Source organism: Monodelphis domestica, chromosome 1 (assembly GCF_027887165.1).
Source record: "Monodelphis domestica isolate mMonDom1 chromosome 1, mMonDom1.pri, whole genome shotgun sequence".
Taxonomy (NCBI): Eukaryota; Metazoa; Chordata; class Mammalia; order Didelphimorphia; family Didelphidae; genus Monodelphis; species Monodelphis domestica.
The window spans coordinates 201,567,402-201,590,572 of NC_077227.1; the positions used below are offsets into that span (position 1 = coordinate 201,567,402).

Sequence of the window (23,171 nt, forward strand, 5' to 3'; positions counted from 1 at the left end):
ATAAATGAACACTTGCTGACCTCATATTTTTGTGCTCACTCTCCCCACTCCTGCCCTTTGGCTTAAGGCCTATGCACAAACATGCATACAGAGAGACACAAACTAAAAGTGAAAAAGAGATGAATCAGGAATGGGGGAACTGAAATCATGGGCAGACTTCCAGTGCATGGGCAGAGGAAAGTGGAACTATGGCTAAAGGGAACTTACTATAGTTCTAAACTTTAGCTAGGTGACTCAATGGATAGAATGCTGGGCCTAGAGTAGGAACACTCCATTTTCCTCAGCTCAAATCTAGCTTCAGATATCAGCTGTGTGACCTTGGGCAAGTTACTTAACCCTGTTTTCCTCAGTTTCCTCATCTATAAAATGAACTGAACAAAAAAAGGCTCAACAACCACAACAAAGAGGGATATGTTTGTTGGTTAAAAAAACAAACAAACAATGAATTGTTTTGGATATACAGAATTTGAGTTCCCCACAGGACATCCATTTGTTAATGTCCAATAAGTACACAATGATACAACAATGAAACTCAGTAGAAATACTAGGGCTGTATATAAAGATTTAGGAGTCATCAACATAGAGAGAATAATTAAACCCACAGCTATAGCTGATATCACTGAAAGAGAAAGTATAGCAAAAGAAGGGAGTCCAAGACATACTTGTGAGGCATGACATGAATGGTGAGCTAGCAAAGCAAAGTTAGAAAGAGCAGCTAGATAAGTAGGAGGTGTAGAAAGGAAATTAAAAATATATTGATACAGTTTGATAAGATAAGGATTTTTGTAGGGTTGTCCCAGAGACTGCAGAGTGACTGAGGCAAGGAAGAGTTCTGTGCATGAGCTTGGAACTTTGAAGGAGGGGCAGGCAGAGTTCTGGGAGCAGTTGGTCTCTGACTTCTGAAGAGACTGACCAACTCACTTTTGCTCTCTAGATATAGTTCTGCTGGTGAGGGGAAAGAAAGAGAACTCTTAAACCATCCTGAGGGTTTTCTACTTTCCTCCTGTGGAAATACATCAGGAAAAAAAACATGTCAGATCTGCTGCTGTGAGAACTGTTTTGTGAGAGGAGAAAGACCTGTTCGCCTCTGACTCTGAGGGAAACCTCTAGAGTCTCACTCAGCTATATTGAGATCAGCCATTTTGCCCACTATAAGTATTACTCTGGAGATAACTTTAATTAATAGATAATTAAGAATTTAGTTAGTTTAGCATAGTTTGGGATTTCTAGTAAGAGTTAAGTGTAGCTCGGGTGAATTCCTGAGATTTGAAGACTTCATCTTGCGGTGAAATTTGGTTGAGTGGAGTGATTTAGATTCTTTAAATGTTAAGGAATCCTTTTATATATCCTTAAATCTTTAATATATATAAATAAAAGTTATACATTTTTATAAGAAAGATCTCCAGACCAGTTTGTGCACTGAGCCCTAAGAAGGGAAACTGAATACTTTGTGATCATCCAGCAAAGTATATTACCACAGTATTTTCCCTCCTTAATAACATCCAGTATTATCCCAATATTGCAGAGGGAAATAAAAAGATGACAATGTTGAATTATAATCCCTAAAGAAATCACTTCTGCTTGGGTTCACACAATGTGTCATCTGGAAATGGATGAGACAAATCAAATACACTGATTAGGCTTTTGTTTGGGGCATTACCACTGTCATTACTACTAAGTGGGCCAGAGGACTTTAAAGCTTATGGTGGCTGGAGATGGTTACATATATGCAAAAATACAGCCACTGCTCAGAAAAAAAGGCTGTGACCATCCTGGGTGATCAGAATCATATAAAAAGAAATAATTCCTTGTCATTTCCTCTATTAATGGTGAAATTATCACGTTGTTGATAAATTTGTTGTCTCAATAGCTAATTCCAAATTACTAGCATACTAGCATCTCCTTAAAATAACATTTTTTTCAGTGTTGAATGACCCAGTGTGGTCACTAAAGATGTCAGTCTCACAAGATATGCTAAATACCAGTAAAATGTATTTTATAAACTGTATAAACTCTAAATGGCTCTAAGTAAATTTCTATAAAGCATTGCTGAACCATACATTAATTCTAAAAGCTACTACTGTTCACTGGCATCAAAGAAATCATTTTTATATTCCATTAAGAGGGAGAAATAAAGGGAGTGGCAGCTAGGTTGCTCAATGGATTGAGAGCCAGGTCTAGAGATGGAAGGTCCTGGGTTTAAATGCGGCCTCAGACACTTCCTAGATATGTGTCTCTGGGCAAGTCACTTAACCCCCATTGCCTAGCCCTTACTACCCTTCTGCCTTTGTACCAATACACTAAGATAAAGGTTTAAAAGATAAAGGTTTAAAAAAAAGAGTGGAGGGAAAAAATATTTGGGGGAGGGGGGGGCTAGGCTGATTCTATTATTCAGAACTTTCTTGAATATTAGCAAGGAAGTAAAAAAAAGAAACCCTTAACCATGAGACCTGAAATTGAGAGGAAAAAACACACATAAAACTTTAAAATTTAGATACCAAAAAACATTCTCCAGAAATAATTGGGTGCTAAGAAGACTCAGGAGTTCACAGAAGATCACAATTCTAGAAGTAGAAGGAACCTCAAAGGCTATTATGTCTCAAGTCCTAATCTTACAGATGAGGAAATGGCATCCCAGATGTTAGGTGACTTGCCTAAGATCTCACAGGCAGTATTTGGCTGGACAGCTAATGAATTTACGAATCTTTTTCTTTCTTTTTGCCCTGAATCTGTTGAGATATATTCCTCTGGCTTTTCTCTCTACTTTTTTTCACAGAAACACAGAATCTCGGAGTGAGAAGAGATCTCAGGGGCCATCTAGCCCAACCCACACCTGAACAGGAAATAGATCTATGACATCACTCCCAACTGGTCATCCAGCCTTTGTTGAAAGAGCTCGATTGAGGAGGAGGCCATTGTCTCTCAAAATACACCAGTCTACTATGAACTTTTCCTTCCACTGAACCCAAATATGCCTCTTCAGTTTCAACCCTTTGTTTCTAACTCTGACTTCTGAGGTCAAGAAGAAAAAAAAAATTCCTCTTCCCCAGGAAGTCCTTGGTATGCTTAAAGGCAGGTATCAAGTCTTTTCTCTAGGCTAGGACAGTCCCAGGTTCTGCAGCCTGTCTTCATTAGGCATGGTCTTGTAGGTCTTCTCTATCCTGGCTGCCTTCCTCTGGATTCCTGCCATTTTGTCAGTTATTCCTGAAGTATGGCACTCAGGGGGGAGGAATGCCAATAAGCTAGAAAGCATCCAAGCAAATATAACCAATTTAGTGAACAAAGGCCAACACAATTTCTGTGCTTGTAACTTACACAAACAAATTACATGATCATATACCTTTCCTCAGCCAGTGGTCCTGAGGTTTTTCTGACAGAGTGGGCTCCACACAATAAAAAATTCCTAGATCCCATAACAAAACTTCAAGTTATAGGTCAAATAATAAGTTTGGTTCCCCCAATTTCAGCCAAGGTGAGGGATAAAATTCATTGTTATGATCTGTTATTATGTCCCCGGTGAAGAGAGATGATTAAAGTCAAAAACAATGTCTTCTCACCCTGGGATCTCATGCAGATGAGGATTTTTTGTTTTATTTTACCAAATTGTATTTGACTGAGTCAATATTTTTTAAGACAAACAAAATAAATCAAATTAAACCAGTCATATAAATATTTAATTAAGCTAGTTGGCATTAGAAAAAAGAAATGCCTCCAATAAAAAATAAATTTTATGAGAACCATTTTTGAATCAAAATTTGAAAAATCTAATCATGGACTAGCATTCTGGACCCAGCTGAACTGGCTACCTGACAGATGAATAAATTACTTGCCTTCTATGAGTGCTAAATTGAGTAGAATTTTTTAAGTCCAATTGTTTAAGTCTCTTAAAAATAGGGTGATTGTTTAATTTTAATATTCTAAATGCTACTTAGAAAGGCTAGAATCTAAGGCATCTACAAGGAAAAATGTTATCACTAAGTTATAGAACATGACTCAACTTTAAAGTGGGATTTATAGTATTTGGAAAGAACTGAATTTTTTTTCCTTTTTTTTATTTTCTGGCAAAAAGAATGCACAATTATACCACACATCTTGAGGATAAATTGCTTCAATTAGTTCTCCTTTGCTGAGAAGAAATGAAAATAAAAAGCATATGTAATAACTACAACCACATGATGTTATTCATATTATTCCAGTTCTATTAACATAGCATTCCTTCTCTTGAATGTGACCATGTGCTTCTTGTCCAGTTTGTCTGTGATCAGAACTATAAAAATCCAAATTCTACTTTTCAAATCTTGGCAAGCAACAAATGGAATCCATGCATTGCCATCTGAGGGTAGAAGATGGCATTACTAATAATCTTCTAAGCAAATAGGTGGTATGTCTGACATCACAATACTCCATGTCTTTTTTAATCTCTGAACTAGTCTTGCACACTAACTCCTCAAGCTATTCTGATGAGGCTTCCCAAAAAAGAGGAATCTAGTTCTGGGACACCAAGGATACTATAAAATTAGTTCTCTTGCAAAGAAGAAAGTCTGGAAGCTTTTGTGTTTAAATTTGCCTCCATGGATGTTATGTCTAATTTACCACAATACCCCATGTCTTTTTTTAGCTCTGAATTAGTAATGCACACTAACTCCTCAAGCTATTCTGATGAGGTTTCCCAAATAGAGGAATCTAGTTCTGTGCCTACCAAGGATAGTATTATAATAGCTTTCTTGCAAACAGAAAATCTGGAAGCTTTGGTGTTTAGATTTGCTTCAATATCCCATCTGGTTTAGTGTGTGTTTTCAATAAGTCCAAATGGACTTAAGTTATTCAAGGAAAACTTTCTTTTTAAAAGTGGAGATTTTTTAAACATATTTTTGTTTTTACCATTTTAAATAATCTCAATCTCTTGCCATGTCTTCCTCCTTTCACAAAAATATACTGGCTGGATCATTCATTTGGGGCAGCCTGATGTAATGGACCAGCAGAGGACTTGAAGTCAAGAGTCACTTGAGTTTGAATCCCATCATTGACATTGATAAAATGTGGAACTATGGGAAATTCACATATCTTCTCTGAGTTTTAGTCTCTAATCTGTAAAATGGGGATGCTAAAAGAACCTACCTCAGAAGAGCAAATGAGTGCTTTATAAATATTAAAATACTATTTATATGTCACTTATTGTCATTATTCTTTTTTAAATACATACTCTCTGCCTTCTAACATTTCTTGGCTCATATTGAACTGTTTACTATTTAATTTTTCTCATGTTTCAATCTTTTTTCCCCAACTAGATTGTAAACTGACCCCCTTGTTCAGTCTTTGGCCCTCTGCTCTTCTCTCTAGATAGTCTCAAAAAGCTGTCATCAACTTTCCCGAGCATGATGCCATTGATGTAAGTTGATGTCTATTTCAAGCCCTGTCCACTTTCCTAGACTCTACTTGGATTTGATACTATCTCCCCTCAGCTTTTAAGTATATCTAATACTGAAATGTTCATCTTTAACAAGTAACTAGGTGGATACATTGCTGGATTTAGCCTCAGAAAGATGTGAGTTCATATCTTGGATACTTACTAGCTGTGTGATCCTGTTGAAAATCACTAACTCTCTGTTTGCCTCAGTTTATTCATCTATAAAAAGAAGATAATAGTGTCTACTGCCCAGGGCTGTTTTAGGACCAAGTGAGATAAAAATTGTAAAGTATCTAGCACATGTGGGCAACTGGGTAGACACACAGTGGATAAAGTGCTAGGCCTAGGGTCGGGAAGACTGATCATCACTCATCTACCTGAGTTCAAATTTGGCTTCAGACACTTAGTTGTGTGACCCTAGACAAGTCACTTAACACTATTTGCCTCCATTTCTGCACCTGTAAAATGAGCTGAAGAAGGAAATAGCAAGCCATTCTAATATATTTGTCACAAAATCGGCAAATTATAGCCCCAAGAGTCAGATACAACTGAAAAACAACTGAACAAAAAACATGCCTAGCACATAGTGAGTGCTATGTAAACGTTAGTTATTATTATTAAATAGATGTTAACAAACTACAACCCTAGAGCCCAAACTGGCCTTTTGTGAGGTTTTCATATATTTCAGTTTTTATTTTTACATACATAAAATAGTTTTTACATATTTAAATTTTTATTTTTAAAATGTAAAAACTATTCTTAGCTCATGGATTATATAAAAACTGGTGACAGGCTATATAAAAACAGGCAGCAAGTCATATTTGGCCTGCAAGCCTTAGTTTGCTGACTAACCTCTGGTTTAGAACCCAAACCCAACTTCCTGGACCAGCTCTTCCTTTTATTTTAACTGAACCATAGCTTTCCCAATTTTCCATATTAAAATATCTTATATACAGAGATATAAAACAGATAATTAGAAGGAAGGCAGAAAATTGGGGGGAATGGTCATAAATAGTCTCAAATGAAATCTCATTAAAATATATATAAAAACTTAAATTTATGAGAATAAGAGCCATCCTTCAGCTGATAAATGGGCAAAAGATAAAGACAGTTTTTGGAGGAAGAAATCAAAGCCAGGAATAGGTATATTTTTAAAATGCTCTAAACCACCACTGAAGAAGGAAATGCAAACCAAAATAATTCTGAGGTATCATCTAACACCTGTCAGTTTGGCTAAAATGACAAACAGGCAAAATGACAAATGTTGTAAGGAATGGGAAAGTTGGGTCACTAATATAATGTTGGTAGAACTGTGAACTGATCCAACCATTTTGGAGAACAATTTGGAATTATACCCAGAGAGCTACAAAACTGTATATCTTTAGAGTCAGCAATATAATTTCTGGATCTATCTCCCAAGGTGATCAGGGAAAAAGGAAAAGAACCTATATGTCCCCAAACTGGAAATCAAGTTGGGAAATGACTGAATATCAGAGTATATGATTGTGATGGAATACTATTACACTATAAGAAATGATGAGCAGATTAATTTTTTAAACTTGGAAAGGACTACATGAGATAATGAAGTGTGAAACAAGTAGGACCAAGAGAACATTATCTAGTTACAGATTTAATATTTGAAGAATAACTTATGAATGTCCACCTCTAAAGAATGAACAAAGGCATAATCTATATATTTTGTGAGATGGTGTCTCATATGGTGTGGGGAGGGGAAGGAGGGGATAAATTAAAAAAAAAAACTTTAAAATGTCTCTTAGTAAATGTCATCAAGCTCCACTGATTCTTCCTTTATGATATTTATCCCTTTGCATCTGTCCCTTCTCTTTCTTTTCCATCATCATTGTCATAAGTCAGACCCTTATTACCCTACATCTGGACATCTGGAATCTGAAAATGGTCTCCTATTATCTTCCTACAGCACTTTATATCATGTTGTTCTTTGCTCAAAAATATCAAGCAATTCATCATTACCTAAAGAATAATGTCCAGACTCCTGAACCTGACATTCAAACCCCTCCCCAATCTTTCTGGCTTTATTTCCATTATTTAGCTTAATAAATCCTGATCTAATTCAACTGATTAAGATCCACTGCCCCCATAAGTGTTTTCTTGCCTTCATATTTCTAATCATAGCATCTATTCCTTGATGATGATCCCAATCTTTTCCATACTTTAAAACTTTGCTGGGGCATATAAGTGGCTCAGTGGATAGAGTACCAGGCCAGGTCAAATTTGACTTCAGACACTTCCTTATTGTGTGACCCAGCCACTTACAATTCTTCTGGCATGGAACCCGTATTTAGTATTTTTTTTAAGGTAGGAGTTTTAAAAAAAAACTTTTTTTAAATCCCCTCTCTTCTATTGAAGCTTTCCCCCAACCATCCCAATTTAAAGTGATCTCTCCCTCCCATGCATTCCAATTGTCCACATAATTCATTTTACAGTTCATTATCTCTAGTTTTCTTCAAGCTCAGCTCCAAATTACCCACTCTCCCTCCCATCCTTTTTTGAGACTGGGCCTTCCTATTTTACCCAGGATTGCAGGATGGCATACACCCAAGAACTCAATACTACTCCAAATGATTCAGGAGCTTTGACTTGCTTTGTTTCTGATCTGGGCCAGTTATCCCCTCCTTAGGCAGCCTGGTGGCCCTTCCATTCCTGGGAACTCATCATATTAGCACTGGATTTAGTATAGAGCCTGTTCAGCTCTGTCTAGCACGGCATGTGATCCACCAGTCTCAGTCTCCTAAAGATCAGGAATTACAAGTGAGAACCACCATGCTCAGTCAAATTTCATCTTCTACATGAAGCTTTTACTGACAATCCCAGCTGTTGATACCTTTCCACTTGTAGCATTCCAGACATATAAGCATCTGGGAAGTATGGTTGATGTATTAAATACTTGATCAGATCAGTTAATGATCAATGTATAGACAGTTCTAAGAGCAGGAGAATTCCTGAGCCTAAGCCACAAAGGCTTAGCCCTCACCTTGTCAAACCACATTCCTCTGAAAAGCACATGTCAGGTGAATCTCCACTTCCTCTGATCTTGATAAGACCTACATGCTATGTTACATATTCATTGATCACCTCTCAATCCACAATAAATGCTGGGGCAGGGCACACTACTCTTCCTCTTGATTCCTGCAACCTTGGAGTTCTTCCTTCTATCTCTCTTTATCTTTCCTAGTGCCACTCTTGGCCACATGCTGTCTATGTCAGAATTCTTACTTCCACATGTTCTATTATTTCTCATATTTTCCTTTAATTAATTTTCTAAGGAGAATATTATCAGGGGCTAGCACCATTCCCCATAACAATTAACTTGTCTGTGAGTCTTCATTTATCACCCATCTTCCTCAGGCTCCTTCCTCCTTCTCATGCTATATCCCACAAAGGAAAATCTTTATATAACAATTGCTGGATGGATTGTTATACCACTCTATCCCCAGCAGACAAACAGAAAGACAGATAGACATACACATAATTACCTTGTTTTTAATTTGTAAGAGTAAGTATAATGTAGTAGCTAAAGAGTTGGTTTCAGAGTAAAAAGATTTGAGTTAGAGATCTACCTCTGATGCATATTGCTATAACTTAAGTGAAAAAAATCACTTAACTTCTTGGTGTTCTAGGCAAATGTCCCAAAAGAGAAGTAATAGAGCCAGTGCTAAACTGCACTGTTAGCAGGAGCTTTCTCACCAGAGTTTCCCTATATCAATGAAGTGAAGTCAGTTAACAAGCATTTTTTAAGATTATGTGTCAAGTGCTGCATATATGAAGGAAGGCAAAAAAAGCAATCTGCCCCCAGAGAAGATAAGGTCTACTGGAACAAAAGACACCTAAATACCTCAGTATTTACACAGTAAAACAACCAGTCCAGTTCAAAAAAATTCTATCAATATTTTTATATCTAAACATATGATTGTATTTACATACACTACATGGGCATAATGTGAGCTCCTTGAGGCCAGAGATCCTTCCATTTCTGACCCTGTGTAACCAGCACCTAATACAGTACCTGGCACAGAATTGGTGATTAGTTTATTGACTGATTGATTACATATTACCTGGTGAAATCTCTTCTATTACTATTTTCAAATGAGATCTATATCTTGTATTAGTATTTAATTTTTAATGTATTTGTGTCCTGTCTCTCAATCTAGACTGCAAAATACTTGGCAATTGGGAGCATATCCTATATTTCCTCATATCCTGTAAAGTTGCACGATGCCTTGTACATAATAGACACTCAACAAATAACTTCACTTGATTATTAAAATAGCAACTATTGCTCAATAAATTCTAAGTATTTTTCACATAAAGATTTATAAATTTGCTTCTCTAAGACCCAAGAGCATAAATATTTACAAATCATTAACTCAGATTTCACTAATCCATGCTATATACTAGATTTTTAGAATACTTTATTTTTTAAATATTTAAAATTTTAAAAATTAAAGCAAAAAATATATTTTAAAAGTGAGAACTGTTTCTGTTTTATAATTTGGGCCAATGGCATGAATTTGTGCTGCTTTCTCTTCATTTTTTTTAGGAATACTGTTCCAATATTGGTCTTTGGGTCAAACTTCCACAATCAGCTTCTGAAGTGTCATTACTAAAATCAAAGGGTAGCTATATATGTGTGGAGCTGGGTGTTTTCAAATGTGTATATTTCTGAAGGTGCATGTTTGTGTATCTCTTGGATAACATATAAATAGGATCCTATTAACATGTCTAATATCAATCAATTTTACTGTTTATTTAAACTAATGTTCATTGCAGTCATTAATGCCTTTCAGGAAATGATAGTGCTTGAATTTCACTCAAATTTCTAAATGAGGATGGAAACTCAGTAAATATTTTCATACACCAAATACCTATAATCAAGGTTTAGAGTTTTCAACTAACAAATCAAAAATAGACCTATAAACAGATAACTAATTCATGAATTTGCTAAGGGTTCTTCCTTAACTGTAAATATCTGTATTTAGTCATGAATACACACAGAATCAGGACAGTTATGTGACTCAGTGAAGAGAGAGTCAGGCCTAAAGATGGGAGGTCCTGGGTTCAAATTTGACCTCAGACACTTACTTCCTAGTTGTGTGAAAACCTTGGGTAAGTCATTTAACCCCCATTACCTAACCCTTAACCCCTTTCTTCTGCCTTGGAACCAATGCTTAATTCTAAGACAGAATGTAAGAGGTTGTTGGTTTTTTTTTTTTTAATGAAGACAGAATCATCTTTTAGTCATCCAAAAGTCAAACAGTTGCAATAGGTCTTATCCTCAGAAAATTCTGATTTAAAGGTTGTTAACAATTTTTCTGGTGATTCCATAGGGTTGCAAATCACAATTAGAGATGATATAAATGGTAGGGGAGAGATACATAAAAGGCATATAAATAGGCTTAAGTGTATGAACAATAATGGTCTTGTACAAGAAATAGCACAAAAGATATCATCCAGAAATACAGGACTCAAAAGGGAGGACAGCTGGTCATATAGTAAGAATAAGAGAGAACAACAGATAGACAGTCCTTGTATTGTATTGGTGCTCTGCTGGATTTAACTTCCAGAGTTCTAGGTAGAGACTCTGTGGAGGACAACATGGTACAATAGAAAGAATGCTAGGTTTGGAGTCAGAATTGAGTTCGAATCCCCTCTTTGCCACTTACTTTGTTCCAGACCTTGGGCAAGTCATCTAATCTCTCTGGTCTCAGCTTCTTCATCTGTAAAATATGAGGGAGTTAAACTAGATCATCTCTAAGAATGCCCTCTAGCTTTAAATCTATCATTCTATTATTATTTTTTATCAAATATAGACTAGAATAGCACAGGATAGGTGGATATGAAGGGGTTAAAACCTGTATCAATGGAAAGAGCACCTCCACTGAGGAAAGCACAGATCTCAGTTATATTGATAATTTTCTTAAGCTTTGCATTAACATAACAAAAATCTTCCTTTACTATAGCCAGAGATCAGAACAGACGTCTTTTCAGTCAAAACGATGACAACTAAATCAGAAAATCTATAAATCATAACTTGAGAAGTTGATTTTTTTTTGTTTCAGTCTTAAAAGATGACCCTGCCTCTATGTATAAATAGCACTGGAAGTAAGAAAGGGTTGTTTGAGGTGGGGATGGTAAAGGACAGGGAAAGAGAGCTGGGATTAAATGATTTTCTACCATTTAATAAATCAGATTTCCTATTTGGTTTGAAACACAATATGGTGGAATTCTACAATATTCAGCATATCAAATCTTGTCATTTTTCCTCTCCATGATATTGCTCATATATATATATATGTATATATATATATATTATATATATCTCCTCATCATCATTCTCACAGCCACCACCATCACTTCTCACTTGGACCAGGAACAATTTCTAACTTGTTCTCCCCTCATTAAACCTCTTCTCCACATGCACAAAAATGATTTCCCTAAAACACAGGTCTAGTCATGTGACTTCCTTCTTCAATAAGGTTCAGTTACTACCTACCCTACAGGATCAAATACAAACTCATCCATTTAACATTTAAACTCTGACCCCCCCCTTCAACCCCGCCCCTTTCTACCTTTGTAAATTTCTTGAACAAAGACCCTGAAGTCCAACTATATTGGGTGATTTGCTGTTCCACACACATAACACTTCATGTCCTCAAACCAGGGCTTTGTTTTTGACGGGGCTTTTTCATCTTAAAAAAATTTTTTTTGGAAGAAAGAAGAAGGAAAAGGAGGAGGGGGAGGAGGAGGAGGGGATTTACATAGTACTTTAAGGTTTGCAAAGTGATTTACAAAATATCTCACCGGTTCTTACACAACAACCCTAGGAGGTAGATGTTGTTATTTATCCTCATTTTATAGTTATTAAGAGTTTACTACATTGTCAGGTGCTGAAGATATAAAAGAAGGCAAAAACACAGTTATGCCCTCAAAGAGCATACATCCTACTAAGGAAAAAGACACAAATACACCTAGGTATAGACAAGATGAAATGAAACTGTTTTACAGCTGAGAAAACTGAAGCAAACACAGGTCTTTAAGTGACTTTCCCAGGCCCAGCATTCTATCAATTGCACCATCAGATTCCCTATATATTATCATGCATACATTTGTATATGTACACCTTTTCTCTCCCAATAGAATGAAAACACCTTGAAGTTAGGAAGTATTCTATTTTTGCACTTAGCACAATGCCTGGTACTTACTAAATATTTAATAAATGCTTAATGATTGGCTGATTGATACCCATATTCAAATATAAATATAAAGACATTCTCTATAGGTTATCCTTTCTTTTTCTCCATTCCCAATATGAAATATTAATCAAAGTTAACATATTAAGAGAAAAAAGATAGAATGAAAATACATCTGTGTCTGTTTTAAATACTTTGTGCTGCTTAGAGAAAATGGAAAAAATATGCACACTAATAATTTAAAATTTTATTGGAAAAATATGCTAAAATTCCCTCTAAAACAGTCTTTATGAAGAGTCATGAAGTCAATTGTTTAAGAGCTAATGATTTGCACAAAGGTGCAGAAAGACAGGAAAAAAATTATAAAGTACTTTACTTAAAGATTAGAGTTGGGGACAACAAATTAACATAGGAGAAATATGGATGAAATCCAAATGACTCTGCTTTGAGAATATTCCAAAAGGGTCCCTGGTCCAAAATAAATAGCATCCATAAAAGCCTCAGTAAAAAAAAAAAACATGTCATATTAGCCTTCCAGTTTCTGCACTGAAAAATTCAATGTATCATGATGTTTTTAGTTAGCAAATCAGCAAGTGTCATAAGAAAACTGAACAATGGATCAGAAGATGCTTCTTTGTTTGTATCCAAGAGACACCAATTGTCCCTTTTCAATAACAATGCTGATGAATCTTATGACCCTGCATCTAGTGAGAAACTAAAAAATGCAGCTGTTTTTTGTCCAACAGTTTTATTCCACATAAAAATACATAATCTTGAGAAAGAGAATTTAAAACTTTGTCTACTTTAATCAATCAAGAATTTGAAGTGCCCCTACTTAGCACTTGGTAAGTCACTAGGTAAGAGAGCTCACAAGTCACTTACTAGTTCACACCCCCAAAGGCCACAAGCACTGCCCCACCTTGGGCAGTACTAGGCAAATTGGGAGGCTGTGATTGGGGGTAATTGAAGTGTGGGGTAAGAGACAGGAAGTGACATGAAAAAAGGACTATAAAAGGTGAGAATCAAGATAAGATTCACTCTTTGTTTCCTTGGTTCTTCATCCAGAAGACCATCTCTCTTGGTTGATGTTTTGGAGGGGCACTCTCTTCCATGTGAGCTCTGGTGAGATTCTGGGTGGTCTTAGCTTTGTGTGTGCTGAAGGCTCAGTTGTTTTTCCAGTGTTTCCTGGCTCTTTGGACTTAGGCTTCCTAATTAGGACTTTGGATTCTGGTGAGACTTCCTTTTGGATCTGCATTAATGGACTAGGACTTAGGATATCTGTAGTTAGGAATTTTTTTTTCCTACCTCTTTCCTATATTTCATATCTCTACCACGTAAATAAAAGTTGCTTTCAATCATTTTGACTGGAGAAGTTAATTATTTTTATAAACAGTGACCACAATTCAATTATTTCAATTAATATATTTAGCCCATCCATTTTTTAATCTTATAATTGCTATGTGACAATGAAATAATAATGTTTACTTGGGTTTTGCTTTTATTTTCATATAAACTTCACCTCATCTGTTGATGTTAACTCAGAAAGTGAACTTAGACACCAATATCTTATTACATTTGTGATTTGTAGCCTTAAAAACAAATCTAATCTCCAAATCCTCAGTCTCCATTTCAAGAATGATATGTTAAAGGCATGAGTCAAACATTTTCTATCAAAAGAATTTAGTTACAGTTACCCTGAAATCTAGCAGGAGTTGTGTTCTAAAATATTTCATGCATAAAAAGAACAAAAAAAAAAGCTTGAACCATTTTCTTATTATTTTAGCTTCCTCTTGTTTAGAAAATTGAGCCTAGGGGCAGCTAAGGTGACTCTGTGAAGGAAGAACCAGGCCTGGAGATAGGTCTGAGATGCCAATCTGGTCTCAGATAGTTCCTACTTTTCTGACCCTGGGCAAGTCACATAATCCCAATTGCCTAGCCTTTGCCTCTTTTCTGCCTCAGAACTGATACTTAGTATTAATTCTAAGTCAGAAGAAAGAAAGAAAGAAAGAAAGAAAGAAAGAAAGAAAGAAAGAAAGAAAGAAAGAAAGAAAGAAAGAAAGAAAGAAAGAAAGAAAGAAAGAAAGAAAGAAAGAAAGAAAGAAAGAAAGAAAGAAAGAAAGAAAGAAAGAAAGAAAGAAAGAAAGAAAGAAAGAAAGAAAGAAGGAAGGAAGGAAGGAAGGAAGGAAGGAAGGAAGGAAGGAAGGAAGGAAGGAAGGAAGGAAGGAAGGAAGGAAGGAAGGAAGGAAGGAAGGAAGGAAGGAAGGAAGGAAGGAAGGAAGGAAGGAAGGAAGGAAGGAAGGAAGGAAGGAAGGAAAGAAAGAAAGAAAGAAAGAAAGAAAGAAAGAAAGAAAGAAAGAAAGAAAGAAAGAAAGAAAGAAAGAAAGAAAGAAAGAAAGAAAGAAAGAAAGAAAGAAAGAAAGAAAGAAAGAAAGAAAGAAAGAAAGAAAGAAAGAAAGAAAGAAAGAAAATCAAAACTGGAGTAAGAAAATCAAAACTGGAGTAAACAGAATTTTTGTTTGTTTGGGGAAATAACCTCCCACTATTGCCAATCCCCTTCACCTCAAACCAATATTTAGGACCCAGAGATGCCAAGTCTATAGTCCTCTGATTACCAAAGCAGGTACAAATAGCATAGGAACAGAGGAGCTTCAAATACCCGAAAGTACAGGATTGCCAACCAATATTTCTCCCTATTATTTCAGCTGTCCCATACCTCTAAAAACTATACATTTCTAATTTCTAACTTACTTCACTCTGAACTCAGACTTCTCTTCCTCACACAAAATATACAAGCACTCACACAAATACTTTATTAATAGGTCCAAACTCATTGCAGCCTGTCGTTTGGATTAAATCTACCTGTTTTAAATAACTTGAAAGTTTTTCAGCTCTATGATTTATGTTCACTTTGGATAAAGGATGAAAACTGAGGAATGAGTAAAAAATCATACATCAACATAAACTGTTACTATTGCATAAGGAGTTAACTAATGTAAATCAGTTTTCAAAAGAGTAATCCAGAAGATCCTAGAAATGGTCTCAGACAGCAAACTTTTCATCTTAAGAAGGAAAGAGATGTGACGACAAAGGCAGCACCAACTTAGAAAACAAGGCATCTCAAAGGGCGCTAAAAGACTGTCTGTCCTTTGATCCAGCCATAGCACTGCTGGGTTTGTACCCCAAAGAGATAATTAGGGAAAAGACATGTACAAAAATATTCATAGCTGCGCTCTGTGGTGGCAAAAAATTGGAAAATGAGGAAAATCCTTCAATTGGAGAATGGCTGAACAAATTGTGGTATATGTTGGCGATGGAATACTATTGTGCTCAAAGGAATAATAAAGTGGAGGAATTCCATGGGGACTGGAACAACCTCTAGGAATTGATACAGAGTGAAAGGAGCAGAACCAGGTGAACATTATACACAGAGACTGATACACTGTGGTACAATGGAATGTAATGGACTTCTCTATTAGTATCAGTGCAGTGATCCTGAACAACTTGGAGAAATCTATGAGAAAAACCACTACTCACATTCAGAGGTAAAACGGGGAGTAGAAACACAAAAGAAAAACAACTGCTTGAATACATGGGTCGAGGGGATAAGGTTGGGGATGTAGACTCTAAATGAACATTCTAGTGTAAACAACAACATGGAAATAGGTTCTGATTGAGGACACAAGTAATACCCAATGAAATTGTGTGTCGGCTGTGGGAAGGGTGGGTGGAGGGGAGGGAGGGAAATAATGTGATGATTGTAACCAAGGAATTATGTTCTAAATTGACTAAATAAATTAATTTTTTTTTAAAAAAAGAAAGTAAACAAGGCATCCCAAAAGTCTTAACTAGATTTTAAACTACTAATGCTTAAATTTGTTATAAAATCATATAAAGGAAGATGGTGCAAAACTCTGAGCTAAATTACCTCATAAAGCAATGAGGAACAGAAGAAAATAAGAATAAGTTTACTGAAGCCTTTGTGAGTAAGCCAATTAAGCAAAATCAACCTGAGAGAAATTAAAGGATGAATATGTAAGGATGACTAGATTACAAAAACAAAATGGAAAAGATGTCAACATTTCTATAACACACTCAAGGAGTTTACAGAGATTTGTTCACAAAATACCTGATAAAAGGAAGGGTTCAAATAATCATGGAAAAATCAGAGACTTGATAAAATCATTGTTAAAATAAAAGAGATTATGAATAAAATAGCAATGTAGCACCATCCTACTTGTTCTTCATTCTGATTCCCCTCCTACTTGCCAGGACTAATAGAGCAAGAATGCCCCATAGATTGAAAATAATAGGCAGGTGGAGGAAGAGAGAATGATCCAGTTCCTATTGACAAAGAATGGTATGGAAAGATCCAAAGAGCCAAGATGAAAGTGGCACAGGACCCAGAAATAAGGTTCTAGGAGTTAAAAGTTGGACTGGAAATAACAGTAATGTGAGAGGAGCCTCTATTAAAATCCCACCATCTACAGGAAGCTAGGCCTTCCCTCTGCTAATTATTTCCTATTTAATCTGCATATAATCTGCTTTGTATTTGCATATTATCTCCTCCAATGAAGTGTAAGCTCTTTAAGAGTAAAGGCTGTTTTTTACCTTGCTTTGTATCCCCAGAACTTAGAAATGCTGGTACTAAGATCACCTGCAATTGCTACTTTCCCTTTCTAATAGGGTCTACTATTTCTACCCATGACAATTAGTCTAAGAATCCACCTGCAATAAATCATCTGTGAGCACTGGTTTTATTTTAGGCCAATACTTAGGAGAGTCTTCTGTACTGGCTCCTTAACCATCTGGGTAAAACACAAATGCCACAAATCCTGAGTCTCCATTCCTCTTCTAGAAAGCTCTTACAAAGAACTGCCTTGATGAGGGTAAGACCATGAAAGGAAGTATTCACACCTACTCCCTAAGTAGAAAATATTTTCCTTCCTCTAGTAATGATGAACCTATGGCACAGAGATGCCATATGCCCCAAAAAGGGCACACAGAGCCCTCTCTATGGGCACACCTGAAGTCACCCTCTTGGGGTGGACCTGTTCCCTTCCCCCTTTCCACCTGTGCCTAAGGACATCTTTCACTCCCCTTGCCCCTCTGCCTAGCAGCCAAGGGGAATGATTCCTCCCTCCATCTGGGGTAAGGTAGGGGTGAGGACGGGGATGGGCACTTGATCTCAGGGATGGGATGGGGGCAGAGCCTGGCATTCCATCTCTAAAAGGTTAGCCATCACTGCCCTACGGCATAAAATCCTCAGTTTAGATAGGTACTAAAGGAGGTCATTCCGCTGAGTCCTAAATGACATGGAGCTTCTTCTTAGCTGATGTGACCCACTGAATGCCAGTGGAAGAAGTATTGTATTTAACATATCATATCAATGCCTATGCAAATAATGATTATTAAGGGAATCCTGCTTGTGTTTTCAATTATTGAAGTTCTATGTTTCTCTTCTTATTACTCCTTATACCTTTTGACCAATTTACTGACTAGGTAGAAACCAATGATTCTATCATAGGGATAGGAAGAAAAAGCTCAAATATAGGATTTGCAAGTTTTATTGTTTGCCAATATTTTTAAGAGCACTGGATTTGAGGTCAGCATAGACTTTTATTCAAATTCAGCCTCTACACTAGCTATATAGTCATCATAAAATCATTGAACCTTAACCCTGAATTTCCTCAACTATAAAATAGGAATGACATTTATACTACCTAACTCATAGATTATTGTGGAAATTAAAAGATATCTATAGAAAGTGGTCTGTACCCATTAAAGATACCCATAAATAAAAGCAATTGCTATTATTGGACAAACTGAAGATGGCAGAAAGCCAGAAAAAAAGGTTAAGGGTAGCATCAAGAAAGGATGGAAGTTTAAGAGGGTATCCTAATCTCCTAGAAAATAGTCTACCTATAAAAAGGAAGAAAAATGAGAAAACAATAAAAAAGCACCTAACTATAAAGAATTTTTATGGAGACAAAGAGTAAGGTACAGATACAGAAGGGGAAAGCAAAAACAAATCAAATACACATGTAAGAGAGGAAAATAGATCCAACATGAAAAAAGAGCAACTCAAGTGGGGGAAGGGCAAGGAGGACAGAGGATTCCAAAAAAGAAACAGAGGGCTGACCAGATCACCTCACTTCTCGATGGGAACTCCTTCAGAGTGGTTGGTCTGAGAGAAACCTCTGAGACAGAAGACCTCCTAAGCATTGACCAATTTCTCAGTGAACCCAAATCCCTTGGATCCAGCGGAAGATAAAAGGAGTGGATGGGACTTTGTTATAAAGCCATCCACCCAAAGGAGACTTCTTTCTCTATCCCCTAAAGTTGTCCTGTGAACTTCATCCTACAATTAGGGGAGATAGAAGTCAGGACAGAGATCACAACTGACCAAGGAGGGTCAGGCAGATAGCCTGAACCCTCAGGATTTGGGGAGGGGGTCAGTTGTTAGTTCTTAGGGATCTCCCACTTTCCACTTCCTTACTCAACAACCCTGCTCTCCCTGTCTTGTGTGTCCCTTTAGAAATAAAAAAGTTATTCTTCATATTTAGATCAAGTTGCCTGCCTCATAATATCCAGGAAGAGAACTGAAGCTTGGGGAGGAAAGCTATACTTTCTCCTCAAGGAGGGAGAGTAAGCTTCAGTCCTTGACTTTATACTCAACTCAGTCTCTGAAGGGACATACTCTGTCCCTCTAAAAGACCACTTGTGCTGTCTTCACTAGGAAAAGAGAGGGGAGGACCAATCTATCCCACCTCTCTCAGTCTCCAGTCTCAAAGTAAACATAGTGGGTGACTCCTTTCTCCCATCCATTAGACACATAACATCCAAAAGGAAAATATAGATTGGACACAGATACTGGAAGAGTTCAAAAAAAGAATTTAAAAACCAATTAAAAGAGGCAGAGGAAAAGTGGGGAAGAGAAATTAAAGCAATGCAAGAAAAAATGGGTCAAATGAAAGAGGAGAATCAAAAGTTGACAGGAAAATCAGGCTTTAAAAATCAGAATTTAGCAACTAGAAATCAATGATTTCATGAGAAATCAAGAAACAATAAAACAAAATCAAAAGAATGGAAAAAACAGAAAACATGAAGTTTCTTATTGAAAAAACAACTGATTTGGAAAATAGATTTATGACAGACAATTTGAGAATTTATTGGACTACCTGAAAGCCATGATAAAAAAAAAGCTTAGACATTATAATACAAGAAATTATCAAATCAAACTGCCTAGATATCCTCAAACAAGAAAATAAAATTGAAATTGTAAGAGTTCACAGATCACCTCCATAAAGAAATCCTCAAATGACAACTTCCAGGAGTATATAACAGCTAAATTCAAGAGCCACCAAACCAAGGAAAAAATAAGCTGCCAAAAAGAAACCATTAAAATACCACGGAGCTACAATAAAGATCACACATGACCTAGCAGCTTCTACATTAAAGGATCAGAAGGCAAGGAATATGATATTTAAGAAGGTAAACGATCTAGGTTTACAACCCAGAGTCACATAACCAGAAAACTTAGAATATTCTTTCAGGGGAATAAATGGACATTCAATAAGATAGAAGATTTCCAAGCATTCCTGAGGAATAAGCCAGACCTAAACAAACAAACAAAAAAAAATGAAGTCCAAACATGAGACCCAAGAGAAGCCTTTTAAAAAAGGTAAATTAAAAAGAGAAAATTTAAGGAACTCATTAAGGTCAAATTCTTTATATTTCTACATGGAAAGAGGATATCTATAATTCTCAAAAATTAATCTTAGTAGTAGAACAGCTAGAAGGAATACACGTAGAAAGAGAATAGAAAAATAAGCTGATTATGAGTATGTGATGTGTACGATGATGGATAATATGATGTGTTATGTAAATGTGATGATATGAAATGATATATATGTACAATATGATATATGTGTATATGATATGGCATGTAAAAAATTCAAGGGGTAAAAAAAAAGATTGCACTGAGAGAAAAGGGAAGGGAGAGATAGAATAGGGTAAATTGTATAACATAAAGAGGCATGAAAAACCATTATGGGGAGGGGAGGATAAAGGTGGTCACAGACAATGTTTAAACTTTACTCTCATTGTAACTGGCTCAAAGAAGGAAAAACAAATATAGTAGTATAGAATTACTTCTTATCCTGCAGAGAAGTAGAAGGGGAATGAGACAAGAGAAGGGAGAGGTAGGGCAGTGCGGGAGTGATAAAAAGCAAAACACTGGTGAGGAGGAACAGAATGAAAGGGAATAGAGCAGATCTAAAGGAGAAAATAAGATGAAGGGTAATATACAGTAATCATAACTCTGAATGTGATTGAGATGAACTTACCCATAAAACAGAAGTGGATAGAAGAGCAGATCAAAAACCAAAATCCTACTATATATTGTTTACAAGAAACACGTTTGAGGTAGAATGACACACATGGATTAAAGGTAAAAGGCTAGAGCAGAATTTATTGTGCAACAACAAACAAAAAAAATAAACAGGAGCAGCAATCATAATATCAGACAAAGTTAAGTAAATATTGATTGGATGAAAAGAGATAAAGAAAATGACACCTTTCTGTAAAAGGTACAATAAACCATAAAGTAATAGCAACACTAAACATTTATGCACCAAAAGGTATGGCATCCAGATTTCTAAAGGAAAAACTAAAGGAGCTTAAAGAGGAAATAGATAGTAAAACCACACTAGTGGGGGCACTATTAAGAGAATTTTTCTTAATTTCTCCCTTTTTGTATTTAAGGAGCAAGGGAGCAAAAAGGCTTCTGAGTAAGAGGCCTCAGCTGTACAATCAGTTGGTGACAGAAGGGTGTGGCTGAGACTTAAGTTACAGCTGGCAGTTTGAAAGTGGCTTTTGTCTCTGGGTCCCCTGGGGAGAGGAATGTGTGACTTGCTCTCTCTGGGACTATGAGGAATCAGAGAAAGAGATTTAAAGCCTTAGCAGCCTTATAAAATTTTTAAAACCCTTACCTTCCATCTTGGAGTCAATACTGTGTATTGGCTCCAAGGCAGAAGAGTGGTAAGGGCTAGGCAATGGGGTTCAAGTGACTTGCCCAGAATCACACTGCTGGGAAGTGTCTGAGGGCAGATTTGAAACTAGGACCTCCTGTCTCTAAGACTGGCTCTCAATCCACTGAGCTATCCAGCTTCCCCCACAGCCTTATTAATTATTGTTTATCTTGGGTAGATAGATAGTGGATATATTATTAGATAGTCAGAGTAGAAAAGTTAGGATGGAGCCTGGCTCTGGCAGAATGCACTGCCCTTGAAGGCAGATAGATTTAGGGTTTTCTAGAAAAAGTTTAGTTAGGATTGGGATCTTAGGCATAGTTATATGCTATTATAAGATTACTCTCACTTACCTCCTTTCTATTTTCTATCCGCATTTTCCTAATAATAATAAACTAAGTGTTTTGTGTTTAGGAAGCTGTTCTCCTGACGTGTTCAAACTCTTACCCAAAAAATTCAACCCTTCACAGTACCTAAACCTTACCCTATCAAAACTAGATGATTTGAAACAAAAAATAAGAAAAAAATAAGGGACGTGAATGAAATGTTAGAAAAATTAGAGTTAACAGATATCTGGAGAAAACTGAAAAGGGACAAAAAGAAAAGGAATATACTTCCTTTCAAGCAGGACCTGGTATTATACAAAGAACAACCATATAGTAGGGAATAATAACATTACAAACAAATATAGAAAAGCAGAAATAATAAATGCAAAATTTTCAGATCATAATGTGATAAAAAAACTATAATTAGTAAAGGTTCATGGAGTGGCAAATTAAAAATTAATTGGAAATTAAATAATCTAATTCTCCAAAACTGATGGGTAAAAAAACAAATCATAGAAACAATTATTGATTTCATTGAAGTGAATGAAGGAAACAACATATCAAAATCTATGAGATACAGCCAAAGCAGTACTCGGGGAAAAATTTATATCCCTAAGAGCCTATATCAGCAAAAAAGAGGAAGAGGAGGAGATCAACAAATTGGGCATGTAACTGAAAAAAAAATAGAAAAGAACAAATTAAAAATAGGTATGATAAAGATGCAATTGAAAATACTAAAAATTAAAGGAGAAATTAATAATATTGAAAGTAAAAGAACTATTGATAATAAATGAGACTAGAAACCAGTATTTTGAAAAAACAAATAAAGTAGTGGTACATCTAAAAAAAGGAAGAAAATCAAATTAACAGTATCAAAAATGAAAAGGACAATCTCACATCTGATGAAGAGGAAATTAAGGTAATTATTATGAACTTCTTTGCTCAATTATATGGCAATAAATATGACAATCTAAGTGAAAAGGGCAAATATTTATGAAAATATGAAATGTCTAGATTAACAAAAGAGAAAATAGAATACTTAAATAAACCTATCTCAGAAAAGAAATTGGACAAGTCATCAGGAAACTCCTTAAGAAAAAAATCTACATGGTTAATGATTTAAATTGATAAGCAATATTTTGAGTATTATTTTTATAAAGTTTATTATCTGACAAAATAT

The 23,171-nt window shown here is 35.9% G+C and overlaps 1 protein-coding gene across 8 annotated transcripts in view; it reads right to left on the reverse strand.

Annotated features, from left to right (window-relative positions):
* Positions 1 to 23,171, reverse strand: part of FSIP1 (fibrous sheath interacting protein 1) — a 305,434-nt gene that overhangs the window by 216,272 nt on the left and 65,991 nt on the right. For 6 of the 8 annotated variants that reach the window (XM_056810246.1, XM_056810248.1, XM_056810249.1 and 3 more), the window contains one exon: positions 11,110 to 11,163. The exons of the other annotated variants lie outside the window; for them this stretch is intronic. In XM_056810246.1, coding sequence (XP_056666224.1) covers positions 11,110 to 11,163 — 54 coding nt within the window. The remainder of the gene's footprint in view (positions 1 to 11,109; positions 11,164 to 23,171) is intronic. 8 annotated transcript variants of the gene reach the window in all.